General features: G+C 37.1%; 1 protein-coding gene across 1 annotated transcript in view; it reads left to right on the forward strand.

Annotated features, from left to right (window-relative positions):
- GPATCH2 (G-patch domain containing 2) overlaps positions 1-13,656 on the forward strand; it is a 118,479-nt gene extending 104,823 nt beyond the window's left edge. The window contains exon 10 of the mRNA XM_015622283.2: positions 9,969-13,656. Within this exon, the coding sequence (XP_015477769.1) occupies positions 9,969-10,138 (170 nt within the window). The 3' untranslated portion in view covers positions 10,139-13,656. The remainder of the gene's footprint in view (positions 1-9,968) is intronic.
- The last annotated feature ends 4,566 nt before the right edge of the window (positions 13,657-18,222 follow it).

Consider the following 18,222-nt stretch of genomic DNA (forward strand, 5'->3'; position numbering starts at 1 on the left):
TGCACAGTGCTGAAAATGGTCATTTATGCCTTTAGGTTCAGTAGTACTGATGAGAACGAGTGGTGATCCTAACGAGGTATCAAAACGCGTTCCCTGGGTTTGAATCTCACAAGGGTAGCACCTGCTACTTTCAGACACCTTACAAAGCCACAGACTTCTGTAGCAAACAGTGTGATTGGTCAAACATTTATTAATTGTGACAAGAACACCCAATTTATTTCAGTACTCCAGCTTATTTACTGCTCTTTCACCTTTGTATTTCGTATTGAAAAAGTAAAATGAATATTGATAGAGTTAGATATTGATTTCTAAATTTATAGCCTGTTCTCAGCCTGCAGTCAAAGTCACATACCAAAAGGTTTGTTTATATTAGTAACAAAGGATGTAGCTTTACTTGTACAGCATTGAGAAACTATTGAAGCACGAAAGTTTGAGCAGCACAGAGCATTTTATAGTTTCAAAAATGTCATTTGTAAAGGTGAAGAAAAGATGTGTTGAATAGCAGTGAAGAAAATGGGAGATAATATAAGCATGGATGGTTAGGAACTGACAATACTGATACAGAAGTGTTATATTCCATCTTTTTTTCTTGGATAAATTTTCTATTTTGTGGATGTTTCGTATATCCCGTATGTGTATTGTGGAACCAAAATAGTTAATTAATCAACTAAAAACTGGTACTAGTAAAAATTGATTACTTCCCACAATTGAAGTATGAGGTGTTGTAGATTTTAAATGCTCTTTTTGCATGACTTCTTCCATGAAACCAATATTATTCCAGTGATTCTGTTCACATGTGAGAGCAGGTCATTCTCAATGACCTTCTGCCCCCTGTGACTACCTGAGTGGTAGAGCTGTTTCATGTGACACCCTGACATATTTCACTGCAGCAATACAGTGCTCTCAAATTTGTATAAGGACCTTTTAGACAAACTAATCCATTGTCATGGAAATAGCCCTACCAATACTGGGTCCAGTTTAATGAAAATAATAACAAAAATAGCAACCACAACAACAGCAACTAAAATTTGCTAGAGAAAGAACATTCTTTGCAAGGTAGTGTTATTCTTGAAACACATGTAATGGGAATATTTGCAGTAATTTCTATCTTAGATTATCTAGTTTAAGTCTCATATCAAACCAATAGGTGCTATGAAATTTTAGATAGCATACACTGAATATGCATTTATCACAGTTCCTTTCTAATTGACTTTTCTGTACAGGATTTTTTGATTTTTACCATTTCCTGTTAAATCCCTGAGATATTTTAGATTTTTTTTTTTTTTAATAACAAACCTCTAAGTCTTTAATGTTGTGGAAAAGATCAAATTCTGTTTCACGTCTTGTATGTGTATGCCTTGTGAAAATTAATCTATTTCTATTTCTAAACAATCTTTTTACTTTGGTGTTGCATGGTGTGGTGTACAGTTTGGAGCAGTGTTAAAAACCTTAAAAAGTCAATTATATGAAGAGAAAGCTGTTTTGTATTTAACATGTAGAAAATGTTTATATAAAATAGATAAATTACTATGTGTGTAATGGGCACTTTAATACTTACCTTTTACAAAAACAAATTTCAGATGTCATATTCTTTATCTAGTTGGCATGTTGCATGCACATGCTACACTTCAGTCTGGTCCTGATTGAAATGACCAAGTTAAAAGTCTCATTTTAAAGAATGTGTTTTAATGAAAAATATGACAGTTTCTTAATTACAGCAGAAATACTGAGCACTGCTATAATGCCATCATGACTCACTTTAACAAGGTAATCAAAAGGGTACATGTTTTCATTCCTTTTTAAAAATTGCCAGTGGAACAGCTAAGCAAACTATTTTGCTGATGCTTAATATGTCAGTGATTAAAAATCAGACCTGAATATCTGCAGAACCAAAATGATGATTTGAAAAAGATTGTGATTACAGTGTGATAACAGAGGTGGCTGAGGCTAAGTTTGTGGTGAAGGTCAACTTAGTGCAATAGTTTCAGAGGAAAAGTAAACTTTTGGGTGCTTGGATCAATGGGCCGTAAATTTCCAAAACTTTGGACAAACTACTATAAACCTATTTTTTTTTAACTTGATTCACTGCTTTTCTGTCTACCAACTGTACAGCTCTGTAGGGAGAAATCCCTTGTCACGGGGCAATACAAAATTGGCATGTTGTGAATTCTTTCATTGCACCATTTCTTACCCTTTGTCTGCCAAAGTCCTTCCTGGCATACACTTCATGCCTGCTTGCGTGTCCAGCCCACAGACACTCATTTTTCTTTGGTTGGTATCTGCAGCAAGTTAAATTTTAGAGACTTCCTTCATGTTTCTTTTGTTTCTTCTACCAAATTGTCTTACTAAACTAGAAGTTAAAAGATTGCAGTGCCATCCAATATTGAAAGCTTCTGTCCCTTCACAGCAAAAGGCTTTCTGTGTTGAGCTGGAGATGGCTAATTCAGGCAAAGCATCTTACATATAAGCACCAGAGTTCAGAAAGTTCACTAACAAACTTCAGAAGACCTACAATTCAACCAGAACAAGCTTATCTTGGAAAGTTGCTGATGGGTTTCTTGTGATCTAGAGAGAAGACAATATTCTACAGGCTGTACACACAGCCACTATAAAGTCAAGAAGAAACATTCAGATTGATAAGGATGACAGTACCTGTCTTTTCTAAGTGCTGTTGTCTTCTGAAATGTGGAAGCTTCAAAAATAATTCCCTGAATTACTCTGGGAGTCTTTCCTAAGATAGCTGTTTCTGGTTATGGAAACCATTCAAATTGCTTCTCCTGGGAGCTGAACTGCATGATCCTTAGGGGTCACTTCCAACTTGAGATGTTCTGTGATTCTGTGGATTTTTTTGTTTCTTTTTCAAGAACCGTAAACCAGCTGACCAGAGAATATAACTAATGAGAGCACCCTTAGTATAGTGGAAATTTGGGGGGGGGAAAAAAGGCTAAACCAGGCATTATTTTCAAGTTTCAAAGGTATGTTTCATTAAACAGTTATACACTTGAGGACTATCTTTGAGTGAAACAAAGATGTCAGTAGGGAGGTTTATCCTCAAGGGCAGTTATATGCTCTGCAAGTTCTTCACATTCTCTGCCAGATATCATAATAAAACAGAGCCACCTCCTTTTTATGTGCAGTTTGTTAGAGCATCTCCTTCCTCAGGTGGGCAAATGTGGCTTTCCTAGAACTCAACCAATAAAAAAAGTACCTGATATTTTTGTCTGTCAGTTTTAGGTTGGTAATTACAAAGGAGTTTTGTTAAAATACCAATGGTTTGGCAGTTAAAATGTGTATTTTTTCCTCAGTCAAGATAACTTCTTATCCCAGCTCTCCACAACAACCTCTCAGTTGCTGGTGACTAGGTTTTCTTTCTTCTGAGAGAATAGGGAGCACCTCTGCAAACAGTCCCTGGTAGAGACTGTGAAGAAAAACACTTTTCTTAAAGGTTTTTTCAGCATATGATTCATTTTTTGAATAAAGAAGGAGGTCTGTGCCTAAACCTGATTGCTTTATGCAGAAGGTTTTGGTACTTCGGAGGAATAAAAATATCCGTTTACCATGTGAGAAAATAAAATTAATTGATCAGGTTTCTAGTGCAGGCAAGATTTCTCTCTTTCTGTAAAAACCTTGCAATTGGTGCAAAAGATAAGAGAAATAAAACCTATTGTACATATTCTGGATTTCACAAAGAAAAATTTTGCTCTGGATTTCCACTGGGTTTCATTGTAAGGCTGCAAGTTTTTCTGTGAAAACAAGGAAATGCTTACCAGATGGGATTCATTTTGATGAATTTTGTGAGGTTTAAACAGAACTTTGGAATGTCCCCCAGTGAGAATGCTTCTTCCAAAGTGCCATCCAGTGACAGTGTTTCTGTCATCAAAGACAAGGCATAAAACAAAGACCTTCTTTGGGCTGAAGTGAAAAGGCAGTTCTGGGTATTCAAGAGATTCCCCTTGCAGAGGAATAAATGGCAGTCTAAAAGTACCAACTCTTCCAACCAATTTTATAGCAGCAAAAACTGAATGGGGAAGAAGTTTCACTCCACACACAGTGCAATCCAATAAGGAATGAAAGGAGAAGAGCACCTGCAAATCCAATTCCAAGTGATCTGTGTTTCTGGATAACCAGTTGTACCTAAAATTCAGTGTCACAATCTTCATTGGTGTGTGAATTTATGTTTATATGTTCAGGAGAGCTGAAAAGAGATTTAAATCTAGAGTCTGTGCTTCCATAGAAGGTGTGTTTACCCAGGCAATATTTAATACCCCTTGAGATGGGGTAGTAGGAATGAAACTATGGCAGGGCAGACATCAACAAAACTCTGCTGTGTTTATATGGGATAAACAGGGGCTTCCAGCACCTGCTGAAGTCATAGCTATGTCCTCTCTGCTATTCTTAGCTCTCTGTTAGCTAGAATAAAATTCAATGTAAGCAGACTCACCTGAATATAATAATTCTAAGATTATTCTTTAGACAGTCTTAGATAGCTCAGTGAGAGGGATGTGTAAAAGTCTGGTGAAATAATGCAGTCTCTAATATTAGCTAAATAATTTTCATACCATTCTCAAAGCTGAGTTGTTTTAGTTTTGGTTTGGTGTTCTGTGTTTTTTTAGTAGGTACTCAGCCATATGTACTGAATTTTGAAAACCACTGTGGGTAGTGAGTTTTAAAATCACCATACAGCTGTTGGCTGTGCTTCTGAAGCTGTGTCTGTGCAATTACCCAAAACAATTTTAAGAACATAAACATCTAGGCACTCTGATTCCCATTTTGCTAGTTAGAGAAAGCTGGCATAAAAAGATAGACTACAGCAATGTATTATTCTGATTACTTTCCTTATGTATCAGGATCAGTCCCTACTGGTCTGAGCTCATTTGTCTGGTGAGGAGTCAGAAAAGAAAAAGAATAGATGAAATATTAAATGCTTTCAGAAAATGAGGGGGGAAGTACACCAGCTTTTAAAGAGAATCAGCATGTATCATTTCTGCTTCCATTGGCTGTTTATCCAACATCAATACAACACTTTAGGAGCCAAATTACTAAACAAGCTGCCAATTAGGCTTGCAGTCAGCTGGATAGATTAGTGGCTAAGAGAGGCAGATACAAGATTTTCATCTCTTGAGCCAATTACGCAAGTGAATTACCATCCACAATGCTCCTTGGAAGATTTGAGGTAGAAAGACTGACTCTGCTGTGATAGACATAAGTGGGATCCAGGGTAGGGGGTAAGGGTTAGCAGGCCATGTATTGCAAAAATTACCCAAGCAAAAAGAGATCCTTCCAGGAAAGGATTTAAAGGATTTAAGGCTGCTGGGAGCGATAGAAGAGGAAATAATAGTTGTGGTATGCTCTGTGAAGGCATTGCTGCTGTTCTGCTCACAAGTCTTAATCATACCAAAGCAAGATGAAAGGGCAAGACTGTATTTATGTACAGTGTCATTTTCTCAGAACTGTTTAAAACCCCGTTTTCTTAACATCAAGAAATAGTTTGGTGGCCAGAGATGAAATTACTTCACTATGCCTTCATTTGTTTCTTACAGCTTTGGGGGAGGTTGAGAGGGAAAAAAAGAAGCACAAGAAAAAACCCACACATTTTCTTAAATAAGGGTTATCTGAGAGCTTGATCCTAGCTGTATTCTGGTTTTATTCAGCCCAATATAAGCCAAACATGCTTGATGTTAGTCTTATCCAGAAACTGGACATACAAATAAATACTGTAACAATAGTGGTTTATGAGGTCACAGCTCCTTTATTATTCTATAATAAATTATAACTTCAGTGATGAGCTTTGAATTTGTAGAAGCATTTTGCAAATAAAATGGGTCTGTCGAATCAAAACTGTTCATAGGCTCATTTGTTTCCTGCTGACAATGTTGTACACTGGTGTAACATTGTTTCTTAAATATGAAACAAATTTAAAAGCTGAACTTTTGCAAGCTGCTGTATCCAAAAATGATTAAACAGATGTGGAGCCTGCAGCAGCATTAGACCTCTGATCTGATTTTAGCTTACAGATGGAATTAAATTAATTCATGGCAATCACTGTAAAATCAAGGGTATGGCACTGAATGCTAGTGTACTGTTTAACCAGGACATACCTGTCTCAACAGCTGTTTAGAAAAAATTACATGTCTTTATTTTTCACTGAAACCTGTCTTTAATGCCATCGTAAGTATCATACCAAAATTAAACAAATGTGATGAGTTTTTTGCTTTTCACTTCCCAGTTTTGTCACTTACTACTCACAGATTTCATATTCCATGTATGTAAGGTCATATGCATAAAAAATGTAGACCTTGAAGTGTGTCTATTCATATACACAAAAATTTTAGGACTGTCCTTTTTTTCTTTCAGCTGGCAGTATTGCAGAGAGAAGGAACATAAGCTGAGGGTATTTTGCAGTGCTGTCTTTTCAAACAAATTACTGTACCTTAATGTTTGTTCCTCCCTCATATAATGGCAGCCTCGTCTACATGCAGACACTCATCTGGTAGATCAGGAACCAGTTGTTAGGGTTTCTAAAAACATTTTTAGTCTTCCAAGAACAAAAGGTGTACTGCACTGGAGATTCCTACAAATTATTAGTGCAGAGACATCCTTGTAACTCTTGGAAACCTCATACAGCAATAAAATTAGAAAAGCAAATCCTTGCTTTTTTAAAAAAACTTCTTTTTTTTTTTCAATAATCTGATTCTGCATAGTTATTTTTTGTGGGACAGCACAATGGATTGGCTTTGCTCTTGCTCCTGGGTGGGTCAAGACTGAACACGTCCCAGAGGTAGCACAGCCCTTTTCAAGGCCATGTGCGTGGACCATTCTCTCTAACAGGCCCTACTGGCTAGTCCAAGAAGTGCCATAGGCATGAATTAAAAACTGAACTTGAAGATGAATATTGCAAGGACAATTACTGCTTTTAATTAGAAAATAAAAGCCCAAAGCATGGGAATGGGGGTCAGGGGAATAGCACACAGTGTAACATGATTTTTAAGAGCTCTCCCCCATCATGCAGTCTATCAGCAATGCAAATGTTGAGGGTTTTTTCCAACCTGCTGATTGCATGTGAAATTGAGAAAGAGGGCAATACCACTATCCATATTCTTTGGATTCAAGCAAAATATGTTGCATTACAGATAAATTTTTCAAGTGATGGGTGAAAAATTGCAGGAATGTTAAAGGCAGACAGACATAGATAGTATTCATATAAAAACTAACTATACTGCAATAGAATGGCCAGGGTATATTAAATATTTTCCACAATTCAAATAAAAGCAATCTGTATTCACCTCATTTATGAGAAGGAGTAATTAGTCAATTAGTAATAGAGGCAAGATGGATGGGGTTTTTGTTTTGCTTTATTCTTACTGCAGTACAAAGCCTCCAAACACATTATCTTTTGGACACTGTATGTTGTTTGATTTTTTGTCCAAAAATAGGTTGTGAAACCCAAGTTTATGGTGGCTTCTCTTTTCTTTCTTTTTCTTTTTTCTCCTTTTTTTTTTTTTTTTACTTGATAATATAGAAGAGTAAAACAGGGCTCTTAGGGAGAGCTTGTGTTTTAATAGGAGATAGAAAAGTACGTACAGTGGAGGGGAAAATAGTTACTGCATACACATTCTAGAAGTACTTGCATGGCATTAATAACAAATTATTCCAATTATGCTGTCATGGAAAAACAACACTGAACTGCTTCAAAAGGTATCAAAAATAGAAGCACCAGTTCACTAAATAACGTGTCTGGGTACAGAGTGTCCTTTCATATATCTTCTTTGTGAGGCTCCTCTGGCTGTCTCATGAATTGAAATTCATATAGAAAGATACATCTGTTACAGGAAGAAGTCTGTGGGTTTTTCCCCTGAATAGACTAAAATGAAAAGGCTGTTTATGTTGTCTCAGGCTATACCTTGCTTACTGTTCCAGCAGCATTGCTGCCTCTGCCTAGGCGGCATTATGAACGGTTTCATGTTTCCAGGTTTTAGGTGTCATAAAATACACTCTTGTGCTTGCTCTTTCCTGCTTGGCACGTCTTTTGGATCTCTCTTCCCCTTGAAGTTTTCCCCTTAATTGTTCCACAAACATTTACTGGAATGGTTCTTCATTTCTTACCATCACTTCTTACAAAAACTGGACCAAAACACACTTCCAGGGTTTTACCTGCAAAGCGTACCAGAACTTTTGTTGAACAGTACCCTTTCTTCTTTCCTTTTTTTTTTCTCTTGAGCTAGAAAGTATAACTGGAAAGGTTGCAAAGCCTGTGTTGTGTATGCCAGGCAGTGCCAGGGACTCGTTTGTATGAAAATTGCCTCTGCCTCTGGGGGTCTGAAAAGAAAGGAAGTCTTGGACCTTGAATTTTGTGCTGGTCAGTTCAAGAGAAATCCTCTTGGGACTGGAGGCTGCTGACTTAAAAGCCTCTATTTTAAGCCTAGCATTAAGCATAGCTTCAAACCAGTATTAAAGGATGCCTTCCCTCAATGCACTCCTTTTTTTCTTTGACTCAGGGACTGAGATACTAGAAAGCAGTCTGCCTTTTATGTAGCTAGTGTTTTACTGAGTATGAACAGCTCTATAGTGGATAATGTTGGAGTACTATAAATTCATCATCACAGTCATCATGAGGTTTTTAATGTGCACCTCTCATTTTGAATTTCTGTCTGTGTATGCAGTTTCCACTGTGGGACCTTGCTTTTTGTGTGTGTGTGATAAATAAGGCTTTTTAGAAGCTCATGTTCAACTTTTAAGTTAATATAATGATAAGGCAGCTGCTTGTCAATGTAAGTTCTTGGCTGAAGATATTATAGTCTCCAAAAACTCAAAATCACAGTCTTCTAATACAGTATTTTTCAAAAAGTAGCAGGCATAATAAATAGGTAGAAAATGAAACCGATAGTTTTGAAGGTATCTGTTGGCACATTGAGGGGTTTTTTATTTGTTATTGGGGCAGGGAGATATTGAATAATGCTGAAAACAAAATCCAGCTATCTATGTGCAACTGCTTGTGTTCAAAAACTTCAGTCCTTTTTAAAATTGTTTGTATGGTGGAAGTTGATAAATTTTAACACATATTATTGAAATAAATATCCCTTGCACAAGATGCTTATATTTAGAAGGCTTATCCGTGCATTATCTCCAAACTCTGGCTTGGGGAGTTGGGTTGATGAAGGGGAAAAAACTGCTTTGTTATTTTAACTTCACTATTTATTTTTATTTTTTTTAATGATGCATTAATGGGGGGGAAAAAAGCCCTTTCTTTTAAAAAAAAATCTGTTGTACAAAAAAAATATACTAACACTTGCAATATTGGCGCTCTTTTCTGTGGTATGTGTGCAGCTTTTCTCAAAGATTTCGATGCTAAGAAGAAGAGAATGTAAACAACATTTAGCAAAATTGAAAACACTGAAAGTAACCTTGTACATATCAAATCTCACAATGTTCAATAAATGAGAAACTAAGTAAAAGTACTGCTGAATTTCAGAGTGGTTGACCACCTGTCTGTACTGTTTCTATAACAGCTATAATTGTTTAATCAGAACTTATTTATGGGGTTTTCTTGAAGGAGATCATTGATAAAAATTACTAATAACAGAGTGGTACTCATGTTACTGTGATGTGTCTCAGTAACTTCATAGGACTAGAAATTCATGTGATCTTGACAGTGTACTGGTACACATCTGCAGGTGATTAATATTCTTTGAGGCTGATGTGAAATCCACTGTATTGGAATATAATATAGCAATATTTGCCATATGTAAAAACAGAATGAACCTTCAAAAGCATTAAAAATAAAAGCATAAGACTGTATTATTTAGAATCATATACAGTCAAGAGGTCAACATGCACAAAGACAGCCTGTTCTAGAAACCTGTTAGATGAATTAGGAGAATAAGAAGGTTTAAAGGTTTACGGGAGATTATCCTGCTCTTCTCCACATGGCAGGCAGTGCTGATTAATGCTGTGTATTTCTTTAATCTCAGGGTTTGTAGGTGAAAACACCCAACCAATCCCAGAAAACAACATTGGGAACAGAATGCTTCAGAGTATGGGCTGGACCCCAGGCACAGGCCTTGGACCAGACGGCAAAGGGATAGCAGAGCCCATACGAGCCATCCAGAGACCCAAAGGACTTGGACTTGGATTTAGCTGACAGAGACAAAAATAAAGCTCAAAATTAATTTAAAAAGAAAAAAAAAAAAAAAAGAAAAGAAAAAAATGGCAAATATATTATTTGTTGAGATCGGCAAATCCAGATTTTCTTCTCTCAAAGATGGCTGAAGCTTCACACCAAGATCCACCAGCTGCAAGGTACAGCCGCAGTGACAGAACCGGCATTCGAGTCTAACTTCATAATGGTGCTAAAACGTACAAAAACCTCTACTTTTTTATTTTCTGTGGTCTTAAGGTTTGTATTAAGCATAAAATTGCATAAAACTCAGTATATTCACTTTTTTTTTGTAAAAGCTTCTGACACAGGAGGTTTTAGTATATAAGTAAATTTTGTTTTGTAAGTGTAATTTCATCTCAAGAGCCTTGATAAGATTTGTTGAGGAAAATGGAATTTTTACAGCTATTGTGGCTTCGTCCTTTTCAGGCAAAGTTTCCAAACCTGGTATTTATAGTGTTTAACAATATTTGAGTATAAGCTGTCATTATGGCCATACTACATACATGTTTCCCACTGGAAGGTGATATGGTACGCAATTTTGTCTAAGAGCATGAAGAACAGCTTTGTTGTCATAGGAATGCCATTCCAACGCCATTTTCTGGCAATGTATTACTGTCTTCCACATTCAAGCTGAAAAGAAATGTTTTTATACTTGTTTTTACATTTATGAAATTATCTTTCCTCAGCAAATATTGTACAAAGTTAAAGTTTACTCTGACTTTGGCTTTCCCTTCATATTAATAATCCTCAGTGTTGCCACATTTAAGAACAGTTTGAGCTTTGAAACAGGAAATTGTATTTTAGGGATGACTATTTCAGTGTTTTTCTGGGGTTTGGCAGATTTTAAACAATGCAGTGTTCAACATGGTGTTAATGTTTGGCTTGTGACCGTGCTGTTGCCAATGAGCCACAACCTTTAAGGATCATGAACAGAAAAAGGGCAAGGAGAAGCAGGATTAGGATGGAGGAAAGGAAGGAAAAAGATACTTTGATGGCATCTCACAAATCTAAGCTAGCAATTTAAAATCAAGAGGGATCATTAAGTGTTTTAATCAGTATCCTAATGTATCTAATGTCAGCAGAAGCAATTTCATTAAGCACCAACCAATCAAGCTCCTAGGGTACTTATTAGTGTGCTGGATAAAACAAATTCCACTTTAAAATTAAATGATAGGGCTGAAGGAAAATGTTTTTCAGATGGACTGAGGAGAAAATCCTGCCCCTCTCACCACCCATGCCTGTAGTAGCTGGCAATATTTGCCCTCACTGCAGAAGGAACAGGATTTGATTCTCTAGTCTTTTTTCCTTCAGGAGGATGATCTCCCTTCCACAGCTCCCACGCTGCAGAGAAAAATACTTAGTTCCAGATGCTTGCAAAGATATTTCTTTAGGATAAAAAGAGCACAGCTTTGTTCATGCAACTGTGAAATACAGTGATTAATTTTAAGACGTGTTTTTATTACTTTCCTTTTTCTCGCAGCTTCACCCATTTTTCCAAGAAAATAGTAGCAGGAAGAGAAATACCAGCAGCATTATGGCATTAAATGTTCTTAAAAGAAATGTTCATACTTTCCAGTGTGATTACTGTCAGTTTGGGGACGTTGTTTCACTGTACCTAGTGTAGAGATTAAAGACTAGCACCTAATGTTGTTTTTATGTTAGTTGAATGTACATGTTCTCTGAGTTTCAGGAAGACTATTTATTGCTGTTTAAATACTTTATATGATTGTGTGGTTTGACTTTTTAAAATTATAGGAAATTTTAAACATAATTGGGATTTATACAGCAAAACATACACTTTTTATTGTAAAGTTTTGGGGCATAGTATGATGTGAGTTCAAATATCTCTTGCACAACTGAACTTGGTTAAATACATTCCATATCCTAAGAATTTCAAGGCCACATAATTGCAAAGGGACAAGAGCCTGGAATTCCATAGCTGGCAGAGGTACCCACTTGTGTGTTACTACAAATAATGAGTTTCTGTGGCTTGCACCTGTTTTGTCAGTGCCATGCACTCCTGAGAGCAAGTGAACTCTTGACAACCTTTTTGTTTTGTACACTAAAATCAGAAATCCCTTTAAATCATTTTCAACATGTGAATTGCATAAGTGAATCTTTTAAGATCTGTTTGTTGTAGCACTGTCTGAAGAACTGTGAAGGAATACTCAGTCTGTTAAAATTCCACTGTTTTGCTTTAGTTCCAACACCTGCATGTCTTGGACTGGAAGTATGGCACCTATAACACTTCTTTGAAGTATTTCTGTGCAATTTACCGTAGCAGTAGTTTCTCAAGAAATAAGTGTAGAGCTCCAAAAGTACTTTAAAGTGTTTCCTGTTTTTCAAAGGTAAGGGGGAAATAATGGATACATGTTGAGGGAAAACATCTTTAGCTCATTCAGCTCTTTTTTCATGCATTCCTACAGGTGCAGTGAAGCAGCCAGCCTAGTAGACAGTCATAATGGAAGAAATCAGATTGAAAATCTTACAGGTTTTTGCTTTAAATCAGCCTTTTAGTGAGAATCTACTAGACATTAAGTTTAATTAAACTGGTTTTGATATAGATACACTTTGTTTTTCCCAGGTATTATCAATAGATGCCACAGCTGACAGTATACTTCATTTGCTAGAAGCTGTAAAACAAAGTGATTTATTAAAATATATTAATGTAGTGTTTTGAGATATTTTCTGTGTAGTAAAAATTCTCATTCTGACTCACACTGTGATTTTGTTTTCATTTTTCCACATCTCACAGGATTGGTTTTAAAGATACACCAGTAGTGTGATTTTGCATAGTTAAGGCTAGTGTTAAGAAACGAAACCGAAATTAATTTACAGGGTTTTTTTTCTTTTTTTTCTAAGACATTGCAATGTTATTTGGCTTTGAAACAGGTCAAAATACTTGGATTTCCTGTTCGTTTTCTTCAGATATTTTTATGTCTAACCTGCAATCATACTATGATACCTGCTATAAAGCTGGCACACATTATTTTAAAATACATATACAAGTTTTTTCTTAAATAATAATTCTTCATGCCTGTGACACTGAAGTTTTTTGCCTACATAAATAAATATGGGATCATCTTGTATCTAAAAGTTGTCATCCATAACTTGCCAGATTCTTTCCATTTGAATATTTGAATCAGTAGCTCAGCTGTTACCATAATATTCTTCCTCTGAAGAATGTTTAGTGAAGAGACATTGCCTGTTATCAGCACTGCGTTTTGCTACATGTTCCATGGTGTCTCAAGTTCTGTGAATTGAACCATTAAATGTTAATAAAAGAAACCCATGAGCAGTATCTTATTTCTATATAAATATTTGTCGAAGTCAGAGAAGCATTATCAATAAGCTTGTTTTAACAAGTTTGTCCCTTCGTTTGTCTTTCTGCAATTAGGTCAATAATGGGTGTAGAACATCAGTAAATAGCTAAATTATATGTATAGAACGCTTTGCTTTAACAACACAAATGCAAGATGAAATAAAATAAATAGACTCAATTCCTCGTGGGCTTTGTATGTTCTTTTCTTTAAACTGCCCTTTTCAGTAGTGTTGTTATTGCACAGGTGAGTACAAAAATGTGCTGTTTCTGGAAATATAATTTAAGTGGCTAATGTAGTGTACCAAGCAAAGGCATACTATGTTAAGCTATTACACTGCCTTTTATGTACCTTTTTACTAGTACTTCTTTCCTAGCTTATTATCCTGCTGAAGAGGTTACACCACAATGTCAGGAAATGCCTCGTTTAAAATGTTTGTTATCATATTCTTCTAAGACTTCTAAGTACAAGTTCCCTTCACTCCTTAAGTATGTGTATACTTTGATAACCATGGCAGGTCCTTGTGCTTTCTCTTCAAACAATTCTCCAGAATTGTTCCTCCAAGGAAAACTCACACCACCTTTGTTTTATTTTCCCTCTCCCCATGCTCCCAGGGTGCTTTCAGTAAAGGCATATCAGAAGTGGGAATCCTTCCCCTCTTAGTCAAGAAACTTTCTAATTAGACTTCCATCCCTAGCAGAGTTTTCAGGGGCAGTGGGGTAGCTGCAAAAGGGGGTTACCACCTTGCAACTGAGCGCACTAAGTTGTTTGGGTTTCGTAATAGTTCTCTTCTGTCCTACAACAAAACAGATATTGGAGCTATTTTGACCATGTCACTTGTATTTGAATATTCAATCATTAAGTAAAAGGCTGAATATCACTGAGATTATGTAAGCTTGATCTCCCCCACCAATGAGAACTGTTTTTTAACAGCTATAAAAAGTGGTTTAAATAAATATAAGGTATTCCATCTATAGAAAGTTGGTATTTTGACCTGTTCGTAACATTGCTATGATGAGTGTAAGTATATTGGGAAGTTTGACTTCTGAAACTGTGAGTATAAGTCATTAGCCTCTGAGGGATGTATGTGTTACTGTAATACATTTGCACTGATTAAATACATGACCTTATTGAAATATCATTCAGAATATTTCATCATAGATATACTCATTTCAGTTGTGCCTTGTCCATAGCATTGTCTTGCCTCCTTAATACTTGTCTGTTTTTCTGAAAAACTGCAGCCCTGTGTGTTTTTAAGTGGGAATCCCCAGTGTTCCTTCTCTTGAAGCATTATCTCTTGTATGTGCCAGGTGGTGCCAATCAAGGTTTTCTGTAGTTTCTGCTACTCAACAGAAGTTGCTTTTCCAGCCCCTCCCTAAGCCAGATTCCTGAAGAGCCACCTGTTGCTTTCATTAGTTGTTGGAGATTTTGACACTGAGAACTTGAGATTTCTTTGTCCTTGGCCAAGCTGTTGTGTTGGTCCCTCTCCTTCTGGTGGCCCCAAGTCAGCAAGAGATTTGTAATTCTTTGTGCACCTATCTGCCATTGGCTTCAAAATGTGAAATACTACTTAAGTCTAAATATAAGCAGCATGGGAGAATTTGCAGACTGGGGCTGTGACTTTCTTCCTTGTGAAAGATACAGGTCCTAAATTTTCCATGGCGTCAGAGCTCCCTCAGATCCCAGCTGCCTGTTTCCATCCAACAGGATGTTTCTGGTCCACCTTCGGTACTGAGCTCTTCTAGAGCTGCTGGAATGTACAGGTTAGCTGGTGGTCATGTCAATCCTTGCAGTACCCAGGGCAGTACATCCCAGCAGTGTGGGGAGTCAGGCTGCCATGGCAGCCTGGAATATGTTGATTTTGCACAGTTCCAAATTCTGTAGGTGTGATAGGGTCAATTCAAAAGGATTTTTTGTCAATTCAAAAAGGATATAGCAGGAGAGTAAGAATTGCAGATATCAGAAGGGAACAAAAATCACTTTTGAAGCTGTGATACAATGAGAAGTTTGAAATTTCTTAAATTTGGGGGCAGATGAGTAAGGGGAGTCAGATACTCACAGAAAGAAAGCATAAATGTTCCAAGTAATACTTTCTTTAATTTACAAGTAGGGTGTCAGTGTTTGCCAAAACAGGCTCAATATTTTGACCCACCACTGAAGAATGCTGAAGTGGTTTTAATGCCTGAGGTAAGTTAAACTTGTCAGACATCTACTCTTGAATCCTACAAACTTTCTCTGAAAGTCAGTTTATTCTACACCTGTCCACACTCAAACTTTCTCCATCTTCTCAAGCTGCTTTATTGTTGATGTTGGACTTCAGATTGCTCCCTGCATATCCATTCCCATGAGTTTTGTTTTTTAATGAGGTGTGATTTTTTTTAATCCACTTCTTTTCAAGTTACCTATAATGTTGCTTCAACTTAGTATCCTACAAGGTAGATTTGAGTAGTTCAAGGAGATTCTTTGAAGAATCAGCACAAATGAGTTCCAATTTTTCCTCCCATAAAATCTTTATGCATTTTTTTGATGTCTTTGAAGACCACTGCTGCTGCTTATTGCTTTCTCTCTTGCACAAATTTGGTTGTTTTCTTACAGAATACTGTGGTATAGGGCACAATAATTTTTCTGATTGCATTTGCAGGTGTGCAGATTTTCAATTTCATGCTTTTGGTTTCAAGTCCCCAGAACTGAGTTTGAAATCCACATGTTGCTTTATTTGCTCTGAAAATTCCATGTTATCTCGATGTCCTGCCTATTGTGAAGAAAGTGGAGTGTTTATCTAAAATTTTCTAGATGCCAGACTCTCAGTAAATGTGGTGCTGGCCCTCACACTTCCCTTAGTATCAAATATGATCTGCAACACGAACCATGCATATGTAAATACAAGATGCAAAAAACTGTTGAATGAGAATGCCAGTGATACACAGTATGTTAATTTGGATTAAACTCAAATAGTTCCACTGTCTGGAAGAGCAGTTTACAGATTTCTATTTTGTATGCTGTGGTATGCCTTATTACTGAAATAAGAGATTTTAAGAGTGAACCAGTAATGATTTTAAGAGGTTTGCTAATGTGATGTAAATAATAAGTAATTACCTAGTTGCCTTTATGTTCACTGTAGTGTATAAGCTGATTTATTTTTCATCTTTTTTTGTCAGCGAGCATGTGAATTACAGTTCTTACTAACTGAATTTAGGTCGTTTCTATCCATTGCCCATGAAGATAGGTCAGCTACTACTAAACAGTAGCTCTTGCCCAGGAATTTTTTAGAAAAGAGATCTGGACAGAAATTATGCCACTGGCAAAAGTGTTGGAATAGAGAAGACCAACTTTCAACCTCTATGTTGTACCTACCTGCAGTTTTCCCAGTAAGCACTGGGTCTTCCTTAGTAAAGGTTCATAGAGAAATGGTGTAGGGAGTCTCAAGATTTGATACCTGTTCTACTGTTATTGCTAACATTAGAAGTATTCCTCTAATAAAAATTTCAACTTTTATTGTGTCAGATAATGTTTATTCAGCAAAACCTACTGTGTGTTTTCTAATAAACAGCTGCCAAGACACAGCATTATTACTTGGGTTAGTCAGAAACTAAACTACCCCCATCTTCAGTTCTGGGTTACCAGTCCTTCTCCATAGGCTCAGATACAGTCTCCCTTCTGGAAAATGAAAGAACCTGGAAGTCTTGACAGTTTGAGGCCCCTGAAACCTTCTGGCTTCAGGCCCTGCAGGGAAGGATCCCTCAAAATCTCTCCAAACTTGAATGCTCCCCACCATAGAGCAAAGAACTGGAAAACCTGAAATCACCTTGTGGCTTTTGTAGTTCTAGTATGTGTCAATCATTGGAGGCTGCCCTTACAGTAGTTTCCATGCTTCCAGCTCAGGAGGATGTGTTTTGGGAGGCAGGGATGGCCAGGCTTCCTGCAGGGGAGCTGCAGACTGGGAAGGTCTAGAGGCTGCAAGCACACAGCAAGGAGCACCAGCTCAATAAAGTGTGATTTGGAAAACACATTCTTGCTCCTCGGCTTCTTTTGGAATCGTTGGAGTGTCCTGTGAAGAACAGCATCCAAGGCAACTTTCACTTCAGATTTAAAGGAGGGTCAGCACGTTTTGGTTTCTGAGAGCGCTCTGAATTAGCAGTAATGTCCTGGTAAATGAATGGTAAGTACAGGTTTGGACTTCTCAGAAGGATCAAATGTGATCGTGGAGTTTGTAGCCACTGCTGTGGGATTTTGTTCCAGGCACAGGCTGCCATTTCACCAGAGAGGTCTATGCACTTCATCTGAGAGGTTTATGCACTTCAGTGCAGGATTGGTTATAGATGCAGATTTTTAGGCAGTAGTTTGAGAAGGAGATCACTACCAGACTTAATTGTACTGGACCATGACAAAAAGGTTACAATGTCATAGCCAGAGAAGTATTCTGTAATGATTTTTGTCACCTTCCAGGATAGTGAATCTTTGAATATTTTTGGCCAGAACCACAGTGCTTTGCTGTCCTTGCACCTGGTGGGTCAAAAAAGAAAACCTTAAACAACCCTTTTTTAAAAAAGGGTTTAACAATCACGCGTGCATGCATGCATGGAGGTGTAGATCTGCAAAGAACAATGTCAAACATAAAATAATGGAAACAGTAATTATCTACTGGGCCATTTGGTACATGGCCACCCCATGAACCTCACAGAAGTGTGACAAAATCTCTGGTTTTGCTGGGCCTGCCTTACTTAAAGGGGGTGTGTTGCTTCCACA

This window comes from Parus major, chromosome 3 (genome assembly GCF_001522545.3).
Source record: "Parus major isolate Abel chromosome 3, Parus_major1.1, whole genome shotgun sequence".
Taxonomy (NCBI): Eukaryota; Metazoa; Chordata; class Aves; order Passeriformes; family Paridae; genus Parus; species Parus major.